General features: G+C 45.8%; 2 protein-coding genes across 2 annotated transcripts in view; one reads left to right on the plus strand and one right to left on the minus strand.

The window, feature by feature from the left end:
* T265_10659 (hypothetical protein) overlaps positions 1–13,531 on the plus strand; it is a gene marked incomplete at both ends in the record, with an annotated part of 51,100 nt that extends 37,569 nt beyond the window's left edge. The window contains 4 exons of the mRNA XM_009177107.1: positions 3,489–3,517; positions 6,487–6,737; positions 9,796–9,867; positions 13,223–13,531. Coding sequence (XP_009175371.1) covers positions 3,489–3,517; positions 6,487–6,737; positions 9,796–9,867; positions 13,223–13,531 — 661 coding nt within the window. The remainder of the gene's footprint in view (positions 1–3,488; positions 3,518–6,486; positions 6,738–9,795; positions 9,868–13,222) is intronic.
* Positions 4,866–18,954, minus strand: part of T265_15228 (hypothetical protein) — a gene marked incomplete at both ends in the record, with an annotated part of 56,617 nt that continues 42,528 nt past the window's right edge. The window contains 6 exons of the mRNA XM_009177108.1: positions 4,866–5,132; positions 6,359–6,589; positions 13,270–13,527; positions 16,994–17,494; positions 17,818–17,888; positions 18,268–18,441. Coding sequence (XP_009175372.1) covers positions 4,866–5,132; positions 6,359–6,589; positions 13,270–13,527; positions 16,994–17,494; positions 17,818–17,888; positions 18,268–18,441 — 1,502 coding nt within the window. The remainder of the gene's footprint in view (positions 5,133–6,358; positions 6,590–13,269; positions 13,528–16,993; positions 17,495–17,817; positions 17,889–18,267; positions 18,442–18,954) is intronic.

An 18,954-nucleotide genomic window follows, 5' to 3' on the forward strand; every position in this document is an offset into this window, starting at 1 on the left:
CCTTCTTGGGGCTCATCAGGTAGGCGCATTCCCCGAGTTTCCGTCAACCTTATGTTCTACTTAAACCCAAATTGGACTGTTTTCGAGAAATACACTCATTTGCAAACCAATTTGGTTTTCACGAGAGACTCAAGTGAATCCCTCGTTTATGATATTTTACAGCTGAATTTGCTGCACACAGGCCGCCTCATGTTTCAGTTAGGACGATATTCGAGATATCGCAGTATATTTTCGTGGAGGAAATTACTCACAAGGTTGCTGAGAACTCTTTGACACTTCGGAAAACCAAACTGATTTGCAAATGAGTGTATTTCTCGAGAACCACTTCGTTCATATGAAAACTGTACGTTAAAGTGCACATGTCGGTCGTCCTACGCACGATCGTTTTTCTATAAAGTTGTTTCATATTTTTTCGAAAAAAAGTACTCACAAGTTCGCTGAACCTCCTTCTTGTTTGGTGTTCGGGTAATCTTGACCAAGGTTGAAAAAACGTTTCCGTTTGCTGTCGCATGCTTGTACTTCCTTAATACGGAATCTCCTCGCTCCATTGAATAGTTAAGTGTGGCGTTCGATTGCGCCGTCCACGACCGAAAATAACTTGGTCCTAACGGTCTCAGCGGAACCCCGAACAAGCATACAGTCATACTGCCACTCTCTGAGAAATACAATTCGAGAAGCGACATTTGCAACTGAATTAAACCCATCCAATATTGCACCATGGTTATAAATTTAAAAATTCCAACAACCAAAGTGTTTTTTTAAAATCTATAATGAAACGCTCAAAAAATCTTCTTGGACTATCGACACACTAGGCTATGTTCGTCCACCAATTTACTACTGACAGAATTTTTTTATTAGCTTCAGGCCAAATCGTCTCTGACGCCACACCGATCCAAATTGACATCTACCGGTTTTACAAGACCAGTTACGGAGACCGATCGATCTAACCAGAAGTATCCGGTTGTCTGTGATTGTAGCCCATGCGGAGACTTTCACGTGATTCACCTCCCACGCGCACAGTGGAAGTGCAGTGTTATTTGACCTTGAACCCGATGAATGTAAACGCGACAACGGAAACTTATGAACCGTCACAAAGTTGCATTGCGGTATCGACGGTGTCAGTGTGACAAGTGACACTAATTCGTATAACTAATCAGGGGAATGGAGGCAGGAATCAATGAACCAGAGGAGCGAAATGCAAGTCCTGCGTGAACTGTGAACTTTAGCGGACTACTAGCTTTGGAGATGAACTGTTGCGGATTTTATTAGGGTGAAAGAACTGTTGCAAAGTGGGGTTCCATAACCGTTGGTCGTATTTAGTATGTTGTGTTCAAAGAAACAAGGGCATGGAAGACCGTATCACTATGATTTCAGAATCAACAAATTTCTCTTATCGTCATCGTGGAGTGTAAAAGAAGCAAAAAGGAGATGGATAATAAAGTGGACAAGGTTAGAGCGACAAAGCCTCAGGCGGAGGACAGCTAACTACCATCAAATCTCTTGTTAGACACCATGCCGGTTCGAGGTTTTTCATCAGGCGGAACGATTTCAAAACATGTCGAACAGGATTAGTTCTTCAGATATTGGGATAGGCTCGTGCTGTTCCTAGGTTCGAAGTAATATAAGGTGATCTATGTAGATTTGTTCCAGGACTGCAAGTGACGCAACTTCTTCGCCGTTTCAGGAATCCGAAAAACCGGGTTAACGGCGTAGACTGGACGGTAACACCAGTGCTCCGTGTGTACACCGTGTGCACATCATTAGTTTCCTCCACCGTACCTTATCTCTGACCTTAAAATTTTGTGACCTTTTCGGTCAAATTTAGATGTAATGTTGACTATAGGATTACATGACAAAGAAAACGGTTCCCCTTGACGTGTGTATCCAACAGATGGACAACATTCACTGGCTATTTCCAATTTACTGGACTTTACAAAACCGTGTGAACGAGAAACAATGGTCAGATACGAATGTGTTGTTTCGAATGCTGGGGTGTCTTGTTTCGAGGAAAGCTGGAAACTTTCGTGACAGTTGTCACATCAAATCAATGGCGGGTGGACAAGACTGAAACAACCATTCGATGCAGCTCGAAATTTTACACCAAAAACTGTATGCTTTTTCGAACTAAATAATGAGTGACGAGCAACTATTGACTTTTTTTTATTATTTCTGGTCAGCTGGATCCGAGATACCACGAACAGTGCCTTGATACAACCACACGGTATACCGAACATCTCAACCACTCGATAAAAACGAACTGAGGATTACCACAGCGTTTGGCCGAGCAAAACGAAGGCTGCATTCACATGTCAGTCAAATTTGGCTATTTTCAAATGATCACAACGAATACGGGCGTGAATCGAAAGTTTCCTATCGGTAGGTTTCGATTTTAAACTACCTGTGGAAGGAGAAGGCCTTCTATTTATTAGAAAATGCCAACTGACCAGTTACAGACTTTTGAACAGGGAAGCAAAGCTCTCATATACATCTTAATTCCAAAAACTGAACATCCATCTTCTCTTGAACTCATCTTCCTGAAATTTCCGGGGTATTCGTTGACTATTGCTCAAATTCAAGCAAATGCTTCAAAGCAACTTCACAAATTCCGCAATAAATCTCCCTTTTCAAGAGACGCAAAGCGGACTTACAAGAAAACATACTACTCGCATGCCTTCACCATAAGTAGTATCACCGTCACACCTGTACTGGTTAACGAATGACAGGATTAATTGTACTCAGTGTCACGTATATTCATTTGGGTTGGGGCATGTGTTTGAAGATGATTGCTCGCTCCATTCGTACAATGCAGGGTTTATCAACGCAAGCAAGCACGATACAGTTGACGTGCACATACATGTAGCATATATGCCCGCGAGACATTGTTGCATCTGTCCCGGATGTGCTTACAGGTCATTCTGGCCCGGATTGCCAGGAAGTTCAGGAAAAAGTTTTATGACTCATCTGAGATGGCTAGCTTTCAATCCCGAGCCAAACTTGGATGAACCGAAATGTTCCAGATAAAACAGTGTAGTAGTGCGGTCCTTTGACCTGATACGACGAAGTCCGTAGTTCATATTTTTCACGATTGGTTGGATCAGTCTGCTTGGTGGATCCACTAAAAGAAAGTACACATGTAATCAAAGAACTATCGAAGTGATTTAAAGGTCACGAGCGATCGTACTTGATGCGTGGTTTTCACTCACAAGGAAAACAGAACTCATTTACTATTTAGGAGAATGTGGGCAACTCGGTTAGCTTAGATGGTCGTTGCTTTGCTCGCTGAGCTGGGCAGATTCCATGCAGTCGCCTATCAATCAAGGCACGGAAAACAACCAATAGAATCGCCCGACCGAACAACCAACCAGGGTTGAAGGTCGGCCACGGCTAGCGTTTTAACGCACCATCATTGATCCATCGCTGCGCTGTACTCCACACCCTGCCAACGCGAAGAATTTATGTTGTTGCCGGAATTGTTTCTTTTTATACAGGTCTCTCGTGGTCCACACCTGTCATTCCCGTAAGTTTTTAACCGCCCAAGTGTTAGCGTGCACTGTTCGATCAGTGTCTCGCAAATTGCATGTTCGAAACAGAGCACAGCCAGTTTGTGAACTGATGACGAGGTTAAATCTGAGCAACAGCAATCCACAACTGTTGTATGACATTTTCCAGCTTCATTGCCCCGACTGGGACCAGAATTCTCTTCACCGCACACCAAGTCTAAATATTAGTATTTCGAATAGTTTCATCAGCTTCCAAATGCATCATACCTATTTCTCCAACACTTTGTATGTGGAAGCTAGCAAGACAAATTTTTTTCAAACAAAAATCCGTGGCTTTTCCCATGAAATAGAATGCCGCCGTCCAGTCTTTCTAGCCCCTGGAGCTAAGTAGCATTCTGGAGAGGAAAACGTGCGTGTCCAATTATCCTCGTCCGAAATTCCCTGCTTGCTTCGACTGTCTGATCGCTTCGTAAGCGCAATCGGTCAGACCACTCGGCAGGACCGTTTGGTATTGGATATTAATAAGATCAGGCGAATGTTTTGAGACGAACACAACTCATGCGGTGAATTTCCAACCAACGAATTTCGCCGTCAACTCCTAAGAATGCATGAACTGAGGGAGAAAAGTCGTTCTCACCTGCCGATTTTGCGGTGTGAAGTATGTGGATAGTTCCAGTTCTCAGCTAGTTTTTCCTACTTTGGATGTATGAAAATAAATACAATGGGATCCACTCAAATGTGTGGAGCTTGTTTTTTACTACAGGCGCTGACCGAAAGTCACACTAGCCCCTTCCTGCCGGTGTATGCAACCGAATTTGATCACAAGAGTTACGACAGAATGGATTTGTTTATTCTTTTATCAAGCAGAGCTACCAAAACTCATCTTCAGCAGCTAAGCTAGCACAATTCGCATTTTTCTCTTCTTCGAAGAACAGCATTTTGAAGGCTGAGTCGGTGGCCAGGAGGTAGAGGTGGTGGAGGAAAGCATACAATGGTCCGGGTTGACGCGATCGACTGAATCGCATGACAAGTTTACTTCAGAGATACCTCGGAGATAATTTGGAATGCGCACTACGAATGACGTTACAAGGTAGCGGAGATTAAGTAGTACGTCCTAATAGGGATGGGAGGCGAGATGGCTCTGTGGTTAGAGCGCGAATTTACTGACCATAAGGTCCGTGGTCCGAACCGGACCTCTCTCTCGACTTCCCCTGCCTAAGCTTGGGCAACCTGACAGGACCAGAATCCAACATAGATCTCTCTAAGCGGTACAAACCTTGGGATGGCATTGTTGCATGCTGTCATAACTAGTCAGAGCAATCAAGGTATTACAACACGTCTACAAGACTGTTCTAACCATCCAATCTAGGGAAGAAGCCCAGAACATGGCACAAAATCGGCCCAAATGTGACAGCAAAAGCGACTGGTGCCCCCAGAGCAAGTGAAAAAAATTCGTCTTAGGAAAACACCGGTAATCGCGTGTATTCGTGAACAAATGCCAAGCGAGGTGAAAAAAATACATTGTGTCATCTGCAAGAAGTAGGAGATGTTGCGGACACATTTGGTGGATAGGGATGCGGAAGGGTTGACGAAAGTAATCTGTTGAGCAACAATGGGTAGTAAAAATGGGCTCTGATGAACGGGAAATGGTAGAGATGGACGAGTGAGTGAAAGGAATGGCCATTAGCGACAAACGCCGGATGTCTCGTTGAGGTACTGTGAACAAAAAAGAGTGTGAACACAAAATGAAACGGGTGAAAACGAACCTATTTGATACAGTAATAAACCATTTTGGGTTTTTTGTAGGTAGTGAGATTTTGAAATCAAGTGAATACGACTTGCGCTGCAAAGCACTCTACAACTGTTTTGTCCATGTTGGAAGTGGTCTTTAAGGTGACTCGACTCCGAAACCTTCCGGTTGAAAAAAAACAATGTTTGGATCCAAGTAATGGTGTCCAAATATGACACTCATCCATCAACCACGCAGTTCACATCGCGTGATCTGCCTCCTCGATTGACAAGTTATTTGAGAGACTCATAAAACTTGTGGGAAATAGTCCCTTCTAAGTGGATTACTTATTCGAGGGTCACGTGAACGACGAGTGCTGATCAAACATACGTGACCGGATGGTATGGTTAACTAGAATGGACCCGGATATCTGTGAGACGCGCAGTGCTGACGAGTCCCAATTAGGATGAAAGAACCGTACAGTGCTTGTATGAATTTTAGCCTCGATCGACTTCGTATGTGTGATAAAATCTCAAAGGAATTTCGCATTCCATCCAGTGACTCACTGTACCTATTATCACCTAGGGTAAAGTGAGTAAGCACAAGTTGCCATGACGAAATTAAAAAAATCCTGATGTTAACGATTAGATCAACTGACGTTAAGAGCCACTGCCGATACTCAAAATCACATCGGGTGCTTGATACATGAAAACCAATTAAACGGACCCTGAAGCAGGTTCCAAATACACTAAAAAGTGCCCTACCCTGTGACGGCAGAATAGGAGTGAGATTAGGCAAGTTTAGGTTAAAAATTTGTAAATAGCCTAAAAACAGCACAAAAATAATCATATCCATTCGACATGCAACAGCTGGTATGTGACACTTGACTTCGGACAAGAGACTTATTGGCAGTTTCGCAATGAACGAATCGGACCAGCTACACAACTCGCGTTGTCTCAAGGCTGTCCAGCGAAACATTTTTTAAATCGATCTGGCAAGCAATCCAGATGAGTGAAACCCAACCTGCCCAGATGTAGAAATGCAGAGGAGCCTTAACGCATCCATCCGGCTGAACTAAGGGGGGGAGGGGTGAAACATCAACCGCGACAGGATGTAGAATAAGACATACCCGAGTGTTTCGTTGGATGGGAGTTTCAACAGCAGGAAAGCTGTTGTCATCACCCGACACGGGGGGTCCTAAAGGCAGTTTGGCACAACTCAAAGCGATTGGTGGTTGTGGTTTCCTCTTTCCTTCAGCGCCACGTCGCGCAGTGGTGGACGATGGCGGACGGCGAGAAGCTGGAAGGCGTCGAACCTTTACAGTGGCCTGCTCATTTGGGATCTCGAAAGCAATAGAGCTCTACAACGTGAAAAAAACAAAGGAACTCGATGAATTGAAGTCAAGCGTTCAAACTCCGTGCATATTACCCCAAAACAAACTAGACATTGATATTGGTTCGACTCCACCCTTGGTATCATTCTTTCGGGTCGGTTTTTCTTACGAGCGGGTAGGCATTCACGGATGAACGGTCTGATTATTAATGATGATAATTTCTGGTGGGCACGATTCATAGCTAACAAAGTCTTGGTTAAGCGGAACACAGCGGAAGCAGACTGACTGTAATGGCAGGCGGAAAGCTAGCGTGATAGCTAACGTGCAGGTACAAAGCGCAATTATTTATGGCACGTGGATGACCGCAGTTTAATCGGAAACGTTATCTGGACGCCCGTTCAACCTTACACCACCACCACCACCCCACCAACCTGGGTGTCAACTATGAAAATCGAATAAAATATGGTTACTGCAAGAGGTGTGAGTCACGATGTGTGGTATGGACCACTGGCCGCATGCGTCCATGTGGTTGTGTTGGGGGTGCGGCCGTGGTGGTGGTGGTGGGTGGATTCCGGAAGGTGACAGGAATTAAATGAGTCACCAGAAAACGTTTGGGTAAATGCACTTTGATGCGGGCCGATGGGAGGCCGATAGTGATGTGAACTAAAAAGACAAGGTTCAGTGAGTCCATAAGGTATGAGTAGGTGGCAGGCCTACAAAAGCTGAATAATTCAGCGCGGAATCCAAGTTATGAAGGAGCAATACTGCGGTCAAAACTGGATGGGAAAATTGCACTACCAGTTTTACTTCGGTACAACCAAGAAGTACCGATAGAGACGAATGGGCTAAGGAAGTGGCCGAATGATACAAACAGATACGACAACATCGTGACTGCGAGATGGCGAAAGAGAACAGTCGACACAAAGAGTTACCGAACATAAGGACCACGAAAACAGCGAAACATTACGAGGCTCTTATGCTCTATGTTGCTGGCTGTTCGTACTTTCTCCAAAAGGGTTATATCAGATCGGCTGTTGTTCGGACGGGAATAAGACACAGATCTGACCGACCGCGGTGGAGCGTGATGGTAACGAGAGCAGAACTAGTCGGGGAAATGAACTGATTCGCTTAAAATTCGGTGCACGCGACAAAGGCCTCTTCACTGCGCATCACTTAGATAAGCAGGCCAAACAACATGAGGACACATAAAGATGTGCGACTGTCGTGGTTCTGAGTGCCCAGATCGCGGAGAGCTATCCTGCGGATGAGATAACATAACTGCCATGACGCAGCTTTCGTAAAATGGTCTTTCGAATTCCTTCAGCTATTTTACACACTGAACTCACCTATCTGGAGCGAACAAAATACCGAGAACATAGGACCGCGTCCCACGAAACTTGCTCACGATTCGCTCAAAATGAATGAACCGGGCAGATTTTTCTCCTTTGCAATATAAGGCAGAGGACAGATGCCGTGACCACATAGCATATTTTGGAGAACTTAGAGGAGACCTGAGCTACTGAGTTCTTGTTAGTAGTGGAATCATAGAGTGTTGAGTTTGCGGTCTGTCACCGAAGAAGCCTGCTTCATTGGGACGAGTGGAAATCTCTAGGCTACACCCAAATTATGTTCACACCACGGGACGATTTATGAACAGAATCGTGTAGCTGCCGAAACAACATTGTAAAGTGAGAAAAAAGCGTTCTAACAGGGATAAATCCGCACCTGGACAGCTAACCATGTGACTGGGCGCGTGGATGCAACGTGCAGTGAGGGGTGGGGTGACAACCAATGGCTATGTTGCAGTGACAAATGAACTGAGGCCAGGGAAATGATAAACGGTTGCACTATAGCGAAAGTGCACACCAGGATCTCTGTGGTGTATGGAAAAACACGCATGACTAGAATGCACAACATCAACCGGGTCACGCAGTTTCGTCGAATAAAGGGAAACCATCTTCTTTCCGATGGGAGATTACAAACAATCATGGGTAAAACTCTTTCCAAACTGAACAGACACAGAACATCGCAACTTGCGTGGTGGCGGATAGGTGGACCTAGATGGTGAACGATCACCGAAAATGTGGAGATGAGTTGGATGCAGTCAAGGGTTTATTACTGTCTTCTTGGGTAATGTTATGCTGACAAGAAAAGTAAGCCAGAAGGATAGTTTAACAAATATCGGGACAGATACTTAGTAGTTAACTAAACACAACCAAGCACTGATGATGTCTCTCCTGGTAAGATCAGCAAACAGATTGACAACTATATTCGTAATGCACTACTCATAAGGTTGCTGAAAATTTGTCGACAGCCCACGACCGGTTTCGTCCTTCTTGGGGCTCATCAGGTAGGCGCAGTCCCCGAGTTTGACAACTAATTAATTGAACTGAAATATGGTTAGGATAAATTTCTTGACCTCCATGCTCCCCCGTCGCTGACAGAGCGAAAGTGATATCGTCCTGCGCATCGAGTCCCGACACTGTTGCAGAATAAAGGGATGATAGTCATACATCGGAGGCAACGGACAGACTGATTCATTGATGTCTAATTGCTTCGTTTGTCCGATAAGCAACAGATGGAGGGACTATGCACTGAGGGCAGTAGGCCGGACTACCATTGGCTGAGTGACTGGATCATACTTGTCAAGGTGACTAACCACTGGTTTGCCTCATCCTGAGGTCCCCGACCGGGGAGAAGGCAGTTTCGTACACGATTGAGTTGACTTGTATTAACCTTCGCGCCAAGCTGTCAGACCAGCCACCTTTGGGTCATCACTATTCTGAATGAGGGGAGCACCGTGAGGCAAACACTCCTCTAGCATTCATTCGGGTGGGGTTGTTTTCCACTATGAAAACCTTCCGGTGTACACCAGAATAAATGATATAATGCCTTTAACCTAACCGCGTGACGCTTCGGAGAAACTGATGCTCACACAGAGAGTAATCGACGATTTACTCCACGCGGTGACGTCTCTAGTCCGTGAGGTAAGATGATAGATAGAAGATAGATCGCACCGCAGCAGTGTCCTTGAGAGTCAAACAGATGCCACGTCGGCACCACGAAATGTCGATTGGCAAACGTTGCTCTGACCACCCCAAATCGGCGAGTGACTTCATCTTTCGCTAGCCTGCGGATATGTAGGCAGCTGTTCAGACAGATCCGTTCATCTACCAAATCGATCGGCTCATTTGCACGAGGTGTGGGTTAAGTTTTACTCAGTCTTATGCTAGGTCCTAACAATTTTCAGCGGCGAATCAAACAATGAAAAGTGCACGGAAATTGTTTCGAATTGGGACGGGAAGGTGAGTTGGGCTGTGTTGAAGAGAGTGTAACACAATCCGAACTTGACGGAACCTGCCCACGCATGTTTACCGTATGACTTAATTTGTGCGTATCTCTCTCCCTATTACAGGTAGCCATGACGAGACCCAGACAAGAAGCAGTGGCCCGATTGTACACCTCTTCAAGTGACATTGAGCAATAGCTGTACCTGTAGTTGACTTGCGCCTGTACTTTCGGTTTCAATACATGCAAGTTATTACTTCGCTCCGGTCTTCTCTCCTACGTCACACAATCTGTGCGAATGTGTGCTCTACGTGCCTTGTGGTTCCAGTAGTATCAATTTCCATACCGGCACATTTCAGAACCGGAGTGTGCCATTACTGCATCCTCGCGAACGTCGAATTTAATTCAATTTTCAATTTATCGGCTATAAATCGTGCGCCATAGACACATTGGTTTCACTGCAGTGTCGATCACCGGAAAACGAGAAAGTGGAATATACAACCAAGCTTCGGAGGCGAAGGCATGTTCAGTTTGTTCGGAAATCGGGTAGATACACATTGAAGGCGATGCATGGGCGCCACTGATTGCGCGATTGGGCCATTTCTGCTAGTGTGAGTTGCATTTGTGAGTTGACTCTCCTGAGGTGCCCATCCAGAGGGGCGGTAGTTGTCGACCCGACTCAGCTTACTGTTTAGTGTTTTCATACATTATTGCCAGATCATACACTGTCTAGATCTCAGTCGCTTCCAATTACAACAGAGCTGGATGAAAAGAGCTCTGAGAGGTAGACGGTCTTCTGGCATGAGTGACCTATGAATCCTGAGTAATTCATCCATAGCGGGAGAGTTCCTTCTTCCATCTAGCGTACCTAAGCGTTACTAATCCGATATCCCCACCAGACCGGACCACTGCTTCGGAGACACCGATAGTCAAACATTAACAGATTTCGTATGTCTTGCGCAACCTGGCAGTGCTTCTTGCGGATTTTATGAGGGATATGGATCTAACTGGGGCGAGATGGCCGAAGTGGTTAGAACGCGGATTACTAACCTGAAGGTCCGCGATTCGAATCCGACCTCCGCCACTCTACTTCCCCTGTCTAGGCTTGGGCAACCTGGCAGTATCCCAGCCCTCGTGCTCCCTTCGGGTGGCATGGCAGCTAGGCACCGGAAGGGTGCTACAGCTGAACGCTTTATCTTTTATTATCTTTAATCCACCGGAACTGATACAGTTGCCCAGGTGAACAAATTTATCTACCACGTCGATCGGCTCACCTGCAAGTATGAGGTGTGGATTCGACTCCACCCAGCCTTGTAGCAGCACTTTGCACTTTGCAGGTGTGAGGCGCATGCCAAACCATGCGGCAGAGATATTTCGCTTATTCAAACTGTCTGCATTGGGGAGGGATGTGAACCAAGGGGATCAATATCGTCTGCATATTCAATGTCTGTGAGGGAACGTGTCGGTAGAATTTCAGGGCGGCAGAGAAATTCGAAGCAGCATATCAACAACAAAGTTGAAGAGGAACAGTGAGAGGACAGCCTTGTCTTATACCACTGGACTTGGTGAACTCAGGTGAAAGCTTCCCCTATACTCGTACGCGCCCACAGCAGTTCGCATACGGTGCCCTATATAGCGAATATCGAATACCACTGACTTCCTAACATCCCATGCTACAACAGACTTAACTGAAAATCATGCAAACGGAAAGACCGTCATTGGTCGGAACTCGGACCCGGGGTCTCCATGCTAAGGAAGAGTACCATTTAGACTGAGCAGCCGCAGACGATGCCTCACATCACACACGTGAACACACTGTGGTCTAATGTGTCACACGCCGGAAACTCAAACGCACGCACGAGACCTGCTAATTGCGAAACAGATGTCCACAGATGTCTATGGGGATTATGGCCGGGTAAAGTTAAGCGGTGAAAAATAAATTTAACTTGTGACTTATATTCAACCGGGAGGATGAGATCTGATGATCGATGATTTCAACAAACTAGAACTTGCGGTGGGGAGTACGCAGAAAGCAAAGAGGCTCACAAACACCTCGAACAATAGTAAGTTGTTCGAAGTTTTTCAAAATCAGCAGACTGGAAGCAGTATAAACTAGTGTTAAATGGAGATTTAACGGAAATGCAACCGAACCCCTCGTTCGTACTAATAAACTGAATGTGATGCACATAGGCCACTTCCTATTTCAGTTAGAGTGGAATTTAACATATCCTGATATGACACTGTAGCCTTTGCGAAAAACAATTAGCTGAAGCATATCACAAAAGAGACTCACGTGAGACACAGTTAAATCTACCGCAAACACAAAATAAATGTCTACTGGTACATGGCTAGTGGACTGATGGATTAGTCCTTCGCCAAATTTACCATTTCACGTCAACATTGGTGCACGTGAGATTATCAAAGCGCAGGTTTCAAATAAAGGCAATTATCTTTAAAAGTTGCGCTTCTAGAGTTCTCACCCACGTCATGAGTAGTAGTACCATTTGAAGGGGCATACTCCGAGATATTGAATATCACTTCAGCTGAAACATAAGACGGTCTTTGTGTGACACATTCGGTTGAAGAATATGAAGATCGAGAGATCCAGGAAGATTTCAACTGTCTCTCGGATGTATTAATAGGTGTGTCACTCAACACTGGCTCAATATAGTGTTCAACTATAAAATAAGATGTATGGGATTTCTGAACATGGGCCTAGTTGATGAGCCTCAATGGTGGAACCGACAGTGGGCTGATTAGATTTACCATCGACCTAATGAAGTGTCACATGAAGAGATTTTGCCTGAGGAAGACTACCTCATATACACTCGTTTGCATGTCAACTTCGTTTTGACGCCAGATTCACCTAGTACACAGCTAAATCTCCCATTTCTATGATGCTTTTAGGCAGCAGAATGTGCTGCACCATGCCGCCTCATGTTTGAGCTGATACGACGATATTCCAGATATAGCGGTGCATGTGTAGACGTAATAAGCTACTCATAAGGTTGCTGAAAACTCCTGGACAGCGTATAACCGGTTTTGCCTTTGTTGGGGCTCATCCCGTAGGTTCAGTCTCCGAGTTTCCGTTCTGCTTTAATCCAAATTGAAGGAAATTAGCAAAATACTCACAGAAACTCGGGGACTGCGCCTATCTGATGAGCCACAACAAGGGCGAAAGCGGTCGTGGGCTGTCGAAATCTTCAGAACCTTATGGTTAGCATATTACGTCTAAGACTGCCTCATCTTCAATGTAAGACAAACTACGTGCCTGTAATGAATACAATGATTCGTTGGGGGATAATGCCGGTGTGTAGTAAGAGTGGAAAACAATGAGGCGGTGGTGCCCCCGTTTCAGCTATGACCTTATAGACAGATGAGGGGGTGAGGGGTGTCAATAATGGCGAACTTAAACTGACCTTGTTACTTCGAATACTAGAAGCAACACTGAGCGAGTCCTCACTGTCTCCGCCAGAGTTGTGTCGATGCCCACGAGCACGAGAGGGGGCTGATGGGCGAACGAAGCGATCGGGAGAAGACGTCATGTTTCCAGTGACTGAAACCGATAAAACGGGAGGGTTTGTGTTCTCGTCAATAAAATGCGAGTGTTTGGAAGGCGACGAGGTAGGGGGAGTGAGATCAGTGGACTGGATGACGCGCCGCGAAACACCGTTGAGCTAGACAGAAGGAAAGGAAGGATTGACAGAATTAATTCTGTAGACGATTCAGCTTCAGTACGGTGAAAAGACATATCGACGGAGTCTTTCTATGTTAGCAAGCCAGGTATTTTCTCAAACAAACCAGAAGATTGAAACATTGAACAATTTCGTAAATTTAGGGTGAAATTTTAGAAAGAAACTCCACATCCTGTTTGGTCACACGCGCACATCGGGATCGAGCGTACTGAACTACGGATCGCAACCACTGTTATGCATGATTTATCAGACTGCACACATACATGCAGTACTACTCGGTTAATTGTATGACAGCTCGACCATGCTAAACCGAATTTATAATGAAGTGAGTAAATGCTGGGAATCCGTGAAGCGTTGCAACGCTGTTCTATCAATGCTAGGAACCATCAACAGCGCGTAGTTCGCGAATGTCTAAGGTTAGCAGGAACTTCCACATTTCAGGTAGTTATTGAATATTACGCTATTCGGCCACAAGGTGCAGTGTGGTAAGCTGGCACGGAGACAGAATATGGTGACCGTCATCCCTGAATCACACTTCAACATACGCCGTCCGTGAGGGACGGTTTCTTAGATGGCAGGTCCGTGTGAAAATTTTCCTTCCAAGCAGGTTACTTATGATTTGTCACTAGGTAAGGAATTCTGAAGGTTCGACAGAGATTTTACCGTGCACACCTGTACCATCAGGCATGTGCCTCTCTGGAAGATTAGGAACCCCGAACACTGGAAAGAATAAGAGGAATGATGCATCACACAAAAAAGTTCTCCAACACCTCTGAATGCAGGAAGCGTGCGCTGTAGTCCGCCTGCAACGATTAATGGAGGAGATACTTTACTAATCAGCGAAGATGTTTCTCAGAAAATCGATGTACCGTATTCAAGAAGCGATTTTTAGCCGTTCGCGCAATTCGCAGTTTGGAAAGGGTGGAGCATACAACATTTTGCTATAACTAATACTTCTTTCACTCTGAACACACCCCATCAAAAGAGAAAAACACCAATTTTTTTCCAATTCCTGGAGCGAATTCAGAGAAAAAACACCAAAGCTATGAGGACGACTACACATAAAATTGCAGAAATGTGCACTTGGCAACATGCACGGTAGTGATGACCAGCCAGGAAGGCGACACTCCGAACATTCCACATATTTGGCTTCGGTTAGGCACTGTACGAATTGGCACGCTTGTAAACATCGATACCACGGAATGCAAAATAAGATCATCTCGGTCAATAAGCTAAACAAGATCGAGATGAAACAAATCCAGCCAACTCGCTGCCTGCATACTGTCGGCATGACATTTTCATTGACCATGTGGTTCGTGTCGGCTCATACAATGAGGGGTGTGCACAGATGGCTAAGTTTTAGTTCAATCGGCTGCACAGCGGAGCAAAATAAGAAAACCAGCGACAAGTTGAAGCAATGGAAGAACAGTTCAGCTCCTCTGAAGCTCACGAGAATACAGAGTGGAACTGAAAGAGCTACGATGCAGCTAGAAACAAGGCTTGCGTAGAAAACAAAAGGGAATCGAAAACTGAGTCCATTTTTCCAAGACATGGACGTCATGATATGCCAAGGTTACATGGCAATATGGAGATCGGCCATTGTTGAATGGACACTTGCTGAATGCGTACAATTGGTCACATGATCAGTGCCACGATGATCAAAAATCAAAACATTCTGAACACATACTACCGGCTGACGTATTCTAATTACTATGCTCCCGGAAATTGCCAGCAACAAGACTCGGAAGACACTACTCATAAGGTTGCTGAGACCTCTTTAGCAGCCTGTGATCGGTTTCGCCACTCATCAGGCAGGCGCAGTCCCTCAACCTTATGTTCTACCTGAATCCGCATTGGACTTGGAAATAACGAATGAGGTCAGTGCGATTGCCGGTATCAAGACGTCCAGCGATCAGTGACTATGGTTTTTGGTTTGACCTCTGACCCACGCAATCCAGTTGCGACATTAATTGCATCACCATGTTAAGGGGGGGGGGTGTTAAGACACTCCACAAGGTAGACATAAACTGTTCTGCCAGGGCGTCTCACGGCGACCGCGAACGAGCTTAGATTGAACGAGCCAGAACCGGCGGTCGAATTATCTGCTCGCCTCTGTAGTGTAAAAAAACCGTCCAGCTGTAACACCCTTTCGGTGCCTAGCTGCTATGCCACAAGGAGGCACGAGGGCTGGGATACTGCCAGGTTGCCCAAGCCTAGACAGAGGAAGTCGAGTGGCGGAGGTCGGATTCGAACCACGAACCTTCCGGTCAGTAAATTCGCGCTCTAACCACTTGGTCCATCTCGTCCCCGGCGGTTTAGAACCGACCTCCATTGTATCGGAGATTATTGGCTACATTGTCACCTTTGATCGGTAGGAGACTTATACTCTTCTTCTCTGTTCCCTAAACCAAGAGATAGGCTTGATTTGAGTCACAACGTAGTGGTCGGCGTAACTGATCGTTGACAAACTGTGTCTTAGAAACTCCTCCTAGTCTGCTATCTGATCCGTGCTACTTATCCTTCTGGGTGTACAAAACAAAGTATTCATCAGACCAGGGTTACAAGCAAGTGGAACGAGCTAAAAGCTGCAAGTATCGAGCATTCCAAGTTATCTAGTGATAACTTGAAAGTCAAAACAGCTCAGTCTCGGAAACTAAGTGTCTGGAAAAGTCAAAAGTCATTTGAGTAATTGGAATGAAGGGAACTAAGAATATTGGAAAATATTCAAAATATTTAGCGTTGGTGATAAGGAAAATATCGCGGTTATTTTCTATTCCGGCGTTCCCAGAACAGTGAGTGCCAGTGTTGATCCCAGCAGACTTCCCATTAGGCTCAGGCGCTTCTTATTTTTGCACTCAAATAAGGTTAGCGACCGCTTAGTGCTGTGAACTTTGGACCCGAAAATCATGCGTTCGAATCCTGGTGTAGCTATCTGATTGGTGAAAATCGGAACGCAAAACGCGGCCGATTGTTTTCATGAGACCAAAAAGTCCTACCATTTATTCATCACCTCGAACCCCCCGTGTTAAGTAGGATTGTCTTTTCCGAGTGGATACACAGCGTACAATTGGACACTGTTACAAAATTGAACTGGGTTTTGGCGGTAGTGCAGATCGAACAACAACGACATACTTTGATGCGTGGTGCAGCAAACGAAGCGTGATGTGCGCCGCTTTAGGCGGAATTCACAAGCCGGCTTATTCAAAGGTCTGAAAACGTCTGGCGCAGACAGGTTAGGAGCTCTAAACAGAATGATTCGGCAGCAAAAATGTGCACGAGTAAAAACCAGGGAACCGTTTTTCTTCAAAGAGAGCAAATGAATTGCAAGTGACCATGGGGCAGCTATGCCCAGTTCATGCCTCATTCCGGTAATGCATGAGTGTGAAATTCAAGTAACCTTATAAGCGATTTACTACTGTTAAAGGAGAAAAATTAAGAAAAAACTCACATCCGAGGTTTCTAGATGCATTCCCGGTTTGGCTGAATGTGTGCGCACAGTGGACTGACTAGTATCGCCCGACCGCGAACTGTTTCTGGCGGTCAATGAAGCCTTCGATATCTCCGCAGAGAGCGCTTCGGCCATCGCAGAAGGATCGTACGAGGCGGCGATCAGGGCATCCGTGATTGCCTGAATATTCCTCGGAATCGGCTGATACCCGGCAGCAACAGGAGAGTCCACTTTCGAGCTGACGACCGTTTCCTGTAGTTTCAGTCGGTTAGGTGGCTGACTAGAACCAGGGACCGAATTTCGATGGGTTGCCTCAAGGAGGTTGTCCTCATCCACTTCACGCAGAACAGTTCGATGGTCTTCAGGTACAGTGCCCAAAACATTCGTGGCAGACGGTTTGCGGAACGATTGTTTCGGTTTAGAGAGAAGAAAGGGTCCCCTGCTTTGTCCGGTGGATGCAAGATGGGATAAGGCACCAGCCACCTGCTCTGGCTCGACGCACTGTGTGAGGAAGTCCAAATCAACAGAAAATGAAGAAGTCTCGTGCTTACCGTCCACAAAAGAGGAGGCAAGGAAGTTACCCAGAAAGCTGGTTTGGAGGGGGGAGCTAAAGGAATTTGGATCACATCATCCGAACTGAGAGCACCTTGTGAACTCCTATACGGGCCCAAATTTTTCACCAGTTATATGATTCGGGAGCTACTGAGGAAAAGAGAAGCTGGACAAAATCGTACATCGTACACAGGAAATTGATATGGGCAGTGGGATGATGAAAACGACTAACAGACCCGAAGAAAAAACAGATAACGTGCCTGGGTTTCCACTGGGTAGCTCGTACGTAAGTGAAGCGGTTGAAGTCGATTGCGTCGATGAAGTTCATTGATACGATCCGGATCTGGACAGGAACAAATGAGAAAAAGACCGTTCCAAAGGTAAGTAAGTAAGCACAGATTCGTAACCGGTAGTCCAAAGCGTGAGAGTTAGAACGACCGGTAGATAATCCACATTCAGAGGAGATATCACCTATATAGTCGCAGAAATTGAAGCCCATAAATCACATAGAGTCCCTGTAATCTGAACGCACCTTCCCCACCACGACGTCAGTCTGATGCCCTACCCACTTGCTTGACCATAGTCCGCACACTGATCACACAAAAGAGCTCGTGTCGAATAGTCGACGGTACGCTCGGATGATGGGCATCGTTAGAGATGCATACGTGGGAATGTGTCAGTAACGGGAATCGGTGTAAACATGCGTACAAAAAGTCACTTACCCAGGAGATCTGAATCCTTTTGGTCTTGTGCAGTTTTTTTGGGTGAGGGACGACTACCTTGCAACCCATTCATCTGTAGGCCGTCGGACCTGGTCACGGGAAATCTAACGGTATCCGATTCGACGCGTGTCATTGGGATCCGAGTAGACTGACCAGGATCGGATTTGTACGGTTCTGTAGAGAAAATGGAAAGGTGAAGCGTCTGGTGAAAAAGAAAAGTGACACAGACATAGAAATACTGTACTGAAGGAGTTTTGGCACAATGAACCCTATATTTTCCGGCCTATGCCAACCAAATTCTGATTTGGTACTCAACGGCATGGGTACCTGCGTCTGGGAATTTGTTCATCCGAACCCTATTAACTGGGTTTGCCTACATTGACGATAATCATGCTCAGGCCATCAAACGTTACTGAACAACAGTCACGAAGAGATTGGGCCTTACCGTGATGTGGGCTCTATTGGGGGGAGGGGGGAAGGCGAGATGGCCCAAGTGGTTAGAGCGCGAATTTACTGACCGGAAGGTCCGTGGTTCGAACCCGACCTCCGCCACTCGACTTCCCCTGTCTAGGCTTGGGCAACCTGGCAGTATCCTAGAACTTGTGCTTCCTTCGGGTGGCATGGCAGCTAGGCACCGGAAGGGTGCTACAGCTGAACGCTTTCTTTCTTTCTATTGGGGAAGTCGAG

Source organism: Opisthorchis viverrini (genome assembly GCF_000715545.1).
Source record: "Opisthorchis viverrini unplaced genomic scaffold opera_v5_389, whole genome shotgun sequence".
NCBI classification, from domain to species: Eukaryota; Metazoa; Platyhelminthes; class Trematoda; order Opisthorchiida; family Opisthorchiidae; genus Opisthorchis; species Opisthorchis viverrini.